This window comes from Salvia hispanica, chromosome 4 (assembly GCF_023119035.1).
Source record: "Salvia hispanica cultivar TCC Black 2014 chromosome 4, UniMelb_Shisp_WGS_1.0, whole genome shotgun sequence".
Taxonomy (NCBI): Eukaryota; Viridiplantae; Streptophyta; class Magnoliopsida; order Lamiales; family Lamiaceae; genus Salvia; species Salvia hispanica.
This window is the reverse complement of record NC_062968.1, coordinates 34,159,883-34,165,882: the sequence shown is the minus strand read 5'-3', so window position 1 is coordinate 34,165,882 and position 6,000 is coordinate 34,159,883. Positions and strand designations below refer to the sequence as shown.

Genomic DNA, 6,000 nt, shown 5'->3' with positions numbered 1-6,000 from the left:
TTTGATCTAGAAATTGTCTCGCTCTATTTCGGTTAATATGCATGCTTTTATGTCTCTGCCTAGATCTAGCTGTTAGAGTAGAATATTTCAATTACCAAGTCTAGGAATTAAAGCGCAACCCCAAAAATTGTGTGGCAGCAGCCAAAAATAAAAAAATAGTTCCTGAGTCTTTGAACATGTTTACTTGCGCATTCATCTCTGTGGATTCGATCCCTACTTCCATGTACTAGTTTTCTTACATCTTCATGCACATTCATCAGAGTAGGCATGCCAACGACCAACCTTTTAGACGACATTTGCTGCAATAGCTGATAGCCTACATGGCCTAACCGAGCATGCCAGATCGTTGCATTGTCGGTTTGGCTTGTTTTCTTGACATAGGCTTCACCTGCTGACATAACAAACAAAGAACCCTTCTTCTCTCCAATATATGTTACATCAGCAGAAATATTCTTCACATTATCAAGCACCTTCACATCATTAGGACCAAACAAGACATATTTTCCAGATTCTGTAATTTGAGTGACCGAAGCTAGATTTCGTTTCAAACCTGGAACGTGGTAAACATCATGCAGCTTGACACTTTTGGCTGATGGATTTCCGACAACGTCAATGGTCACATCACCTTCTTTGGCTACTGGATGAGTTGAGTTGTCTGCAGTGACACCAACTCTCTCTCCATGGTGATCACGCATCTCCGAGAACAAAGTGTCATTTCCGGTTGCATGATGAGAGCAACCAGAGTCGACGATCCATTTCTCCTTGTCGTTGATGTAGTTGACATGGGCATCACCTTCCTTTTCTTTGATTGCTTCAATGGTGAAGCACTGATCCCATTCAATTTTATCATCTCCATCATTTGTGCTGGTAATGTTGGCTTTAGCAAGCTTAACACGACAATTCTTCTTAATGTGCGCCCAGTCTTTCCGCACCTGAAACACGTGATAGGCTTCTTACTTGGAGAATTTTTGCCTTTGCCTGCACTCGTGTCTTCATCCTTACCCTTGTTCGAAGTCCACGCATTCTTCTTGTTTGATTTCCCCTTTGAGAAGAGAACAGCATCAGAATCAAGACTCTTCGCCATTTGTTTCGCCAAGGCTTCTTGATTGCAAAGAAGATTCTCTAGCTCCTCTACTGAAGGCTGATTTGCCCACCCTTGTATCGAGGTGACGAAGGGCCCATACTCCTTCCTCAGACCACGAATAAGATAGCGACGCAGACGTGCTTCGCTGATCTTTTCGTTCGTGTCTATCTCTGATATTTCAGCACAACTGCTTTTAATCCGTAAAAAATATTCGGAAACTAACATACCTCCTTGAGTTAACATTGCTAACTCATTCTCCAAAAGTTGCAGCCTTGCGGTGTTTTATTTGGTACAAACACTTTCAAGTGTTTGCCAAACTTCTTTTGGAGAGCTCACATCACGAACATGATCAATGAACTCCTTGTTGATTGATGTCCTCAACGCAAAGAGCACTTTACCGCACTTGATCTTCCACTTTCTTCGTGATTCGGCATTTACAGGGACATCTCTGGGAACCTCCGTTTCAGCACCGGCGATCAGTGTAAGCCATATTTCAACTTTAATGATTTCTATAATGAAATCTAAGTCTAGATTTGAATTAATTCAACCACAACATTTAAACTATAAAGTGGAGATAGATCACTAACCTCCATCCATGCTTTTCTTGTGTTGAAGAAGATGTTGAATCCACCTTTGATGATTCTCCTCTCCTTGACCTTAAGCCTTCTATTTGATTCCTTTAATGGATAAATAATCAAGAGCACTTTTCTATATATATATATATGTGTGTGTGTGTATAAATGCCGACTGAATACTGTAAGCATTTGTTGGTGTGTGTAAATAATGCACATACCATCTCTTTATATAGGCAAGAAGTGACTCTTCATGAAGAGACACATAGACGTGACTTTACAATTTAAAACACTATTGCATTCGTTAATGCAATACACATGTCGGTTGGGAAGGTAGTTAATTAGTTTCTAAAGAAACTGATTCTAACTCAATCCCCCACGTCACACACGTGCATATTCAAATACATGCATATTTAATAATATTATTTTATGTACTAAGTAACTACCATAATTAATTGTTACTTTAGTACATGCTCGGCTACACACATACATCATATATATAATACATTTCGTATAATATAATATATACTATATATATTATATTATAGCATTATAATTAGAGGTAAGAGAGGAGGGTTATCAATACACCCGATTCTAATTCTTTATCCGAAACCGATCCATCACGGTGTCGTCTTTAATATTCGAATCCCTTTTAACTTTTAATATTATAAACTAGAACTTTAATTTAAACCAATAGATACATAGGTCATATAAGAATATAAATATTCTTACATTCTCCCACTTGACCTTTGTATCGTCTTGATGGTTTAATAACCATATTGCGCACTTTTATTTCAAGTTCAAAATATCCTTAAATACCATGACAAAATTAGAATTGATCGAATCATGGCGGTCACACATCATTAAGCGACATGATTCCTTCCATGTATCACAAATCAATTCCAACTTTACATTGTCATTTCATTGAGATGAACTTTTATTCTCAATTTATCATATGTTATCCAATAACCATAATTGTATACAAACTATAATGATAACATATTCAATAAACAGAAACATAACTTTTATTGAATTCAAAGTGTCTTACACTTTATAAGCATAATACAACTAAAATAGCAAGGCTTTATCTATAATACCCATACGCTCTACATGGCCAATAAACATTTTGGGTAGTCCTTTAGTTAACGGATCCGCTACCATCATATCCGTCCTAATATGCTCAAAGAACACTCTTTGTTTCTGCACTTCTTTAACAGATAAGTATTTTAACTCCATGTGCTTAGCCCCTTTCTAGTACTTATCATTCTTTGAAAAGAAGACAGTTGCGGAATTATCACAATAAATTTTCAGCGGCCTAGCTATAGAGCCGACAATTCTAAGCCCTGAAATAAAGTTGCGCAACCACAATCCGTGAACAGTGGCCTCAAAGCATGCCACAAATTCGGCTTCCATAGTGGAAGTAGCAATGACAGACTGCTTTCCACTTTTCCATGATACTGCTCCCTCGGCTAAAAGGAACAAATAGCTAAACGTAGATTTTCTACTATCAACGCATCCGGCATAGTCTGAATCTGAATATCCAATGACCTCTAGATTATCGGATCTTCTATACGTAAGCATGTGCTCTTTGGTGCCTTGCAAGTACTTGAGGACTTTCTTTGCAGCCTTCCAGTGATCCATTCCGAGATTACTTTGATATCGATCCAACATACCAACCGCAAAGGTGATATCTGGTCGCGTACATGTTTGAACATAGTTCAAACTCCCAACCACTGATGCATATGGAATTCTTTCCATTTCCTTACGCTCCAATTCATTTTTAGGACATTGCATTTTACTAAACTTGTCTCCCTTCTGAATTGGAGCAATCCTACAGAAAATTTTTCCATTCTATATCTCTCTAAAATCTTATTGATATATACTTTCTGAGATAAACTTAATAATCCTTGTGACCTATCTCGAAATATTTCTATTCCGATCACATAAGATGCATCTCACATATCTTTCATTTCAAAGTTCTTAGAGAGATATTTCTTCACATCATGTAACATACCCATGTCATTTGCAGCAAGCAAAATATCATCAACATATAAGACTAAAATTATAAACTTACTCCCACTGATTTTTACATAGATACATCGATCAACAATGATCTCTACAAAACCATGTGATACAATGATATCATTAAACTTTATATACCATTGTCTAGAAGCTTGTTTTAGTCCATATATTGACTTCCTCAGCTTACATACTAAGTGTTCTTGTCATGTTGCCAAGAATCCTTCGGGTTGGTTCATATAAACTTCCTCTTCAAGTTCTCCATTTAGAAAGGCCGTTTTTACATCCATTTGGTGTAGCTCGAGATCATAATGAGCCACCAAAGCCAAAACAATTCTTAAAGAATCCTTCTTTGAAATTGGAGATAAGGTTTCTTTATAGTCAACGCCATCCTTTTGGGTGAAGCCTTTTGCAACAAGGCGAGCCTTGTATCTTTCGATGTTACCTTTCGAATCACGTTTTGTTTTAAAAATCCATTTAGAACCAATGGTTTTAAAACCTTTAGGCAATTCTACTAAGTCCCAAACTTTGTTATCACCCATAGATTTTATTTCATCTTTTGCGGCAATCAACCACTTTTCAGAATCTTCACTTTCCATGGCTTGTCGGAATGAGATCGGATCTTCATCAAGGCTTAAGTCACATTCACTTTCAACAGTGTAAACCACATAGTCATTTGAAATGGCAGATCTTATTTCCCTTACCGATCGCCTCAAAGTTTATTGTGGTTCATTATTCTCTTCTTGAATTGTGACAGGTTCAATTACTTCATTTTCGGTTAGTGAGTTTTGCACATTATCATGTTGTTCTATTGTGTCATTTGATTGTAAGACAATAAGAACAACAATATTTGGTGCAACAATATGTGGATGAACCTTATCGTGGATTTCTTGAATATCCACCTTTTTAGGTTCACCACTCCCACTAATTTCCCCATTTTCAATGAACCTAGCATTTCCCGTCTCAACTATTCTCGTACTAAGGTTAGGACAATAAAAAGTATACCCCTTTGATTTATCCGGATAGCCAATGAAAAATCCACTGACGGTCCTTGAATCAAGTTTCTTTTCATGTGGATTATACAACATTACTTCTGCTGGGCAACCCCAAATGCGAACATGCCTTAAGCTAGGTTTCCTTCTCGTCCATAGTTCAAAAGGGGTCTTAGGAACTGCCTTACTAGGAACCCGGTTAAGCATATATGTTGCAGTCTTTAAAGCATAAATCCACAATAAAAGGGTAAAGTACAACCACTTAACATACTTCTAACCATTTCCATTAATGTACGATTCCGCATCTCCGCTACACCATTCTGTTGCGGAGTACCGGGCATTGTATACTGTGCACAAATGCCTCTACTTTTGAGTAACTTTGCAAATGGGCCCGGACATTGTCCAGTCTCATTATACTTTCCATAGAACTCACCACCTCTATCCGATCTCACAATTTTAACTTTTCTATCTAACTGTCTTTCCACCTCATCAATGAATATTTTCAGCACATTCACTGACTCAGATTTTTCATGCAGTAGATATATGTAACTATAACGTGAGTAATCGTCAATAAATGTGATAAAGTATTTTCGACCATCCCACGAAGGAGCATCAAAAGGACCACATATATCAGTATGTATTAACTCAAGAAGTTGAGTGCTTCTCGTGGCTGATTTCTTTACAATGTGTTTAGTTTGCTTTCCTTTAATGCAATCTACACACATATTTAGGTCACTAAAATCCAATTGAGGAAGAATTTCATTCTTTACCAACCTCATAATCCTTTCTTTAGAAATATGACCTAATCTTTGATGCCACGAGTAAGCCGAACTTTCACTTGACGCGTTACGCTTAATGCCTCGACTTTCAACATTAAATAAGGATTCACGAAACTTTGCATCAAGATTGAATCTATAAAGTGAATCATACAAAGTACCACTACCATAAAAGTAATCGTTTCGGTACAAAGAGAATACACCATTTACAATCTTAACTTTAAAACCTAAATCATCCAATCTACTTACAGAAACAAGATTTCTAGCACATTCAGGTACATAAAGACAATCTATAAGATCTACATGACATCTTGTGTCCAAGATCAATATGTAGGTCCTAATGCCTTCAATCAGTGCTTTCATCCTATTTCCCATGAACAAATATTGTTCAACCCCTTTTATAGGTTGGATCGAACTGAATCCCTGTTTAATATGAGACACATGAGTTGTAGCACCATAATCTAACCACCAAGTATTGTTAGGCACTTCAATAAGATTCAATTCAAAGCAAACAAAACTATTATGTTTACCTTTCTTATCAAACCAGGCCTTCCTTT

At 37.0% G+C, this 6,000-nt stretch overlaps 1 protein-coding gene across 1 annotated transcript; it reads right to left on the bottom strand.

Annotated features, from left to right (window-relative positions):
• Nucleotides 1–2,907: 2,907 nt before the first annotated feature.
• On the bottom strand, nucleotides 2,908–3,414 carry LOC125220953 (secreted RxLR effector protein 161-like). The gene has a single exon (XM_048123081.1). The coding sequence runs from the start codon at nucleotides 3,412–3,414 to the stop codon at nucleotides 2,908–2,910; it is 507 nt and encodes a 168-aa protein (XP_047979038.1).
• Between the last annotated feature and the right edge of the window lie 2,586 nt (nucleotides 3,415–6,000).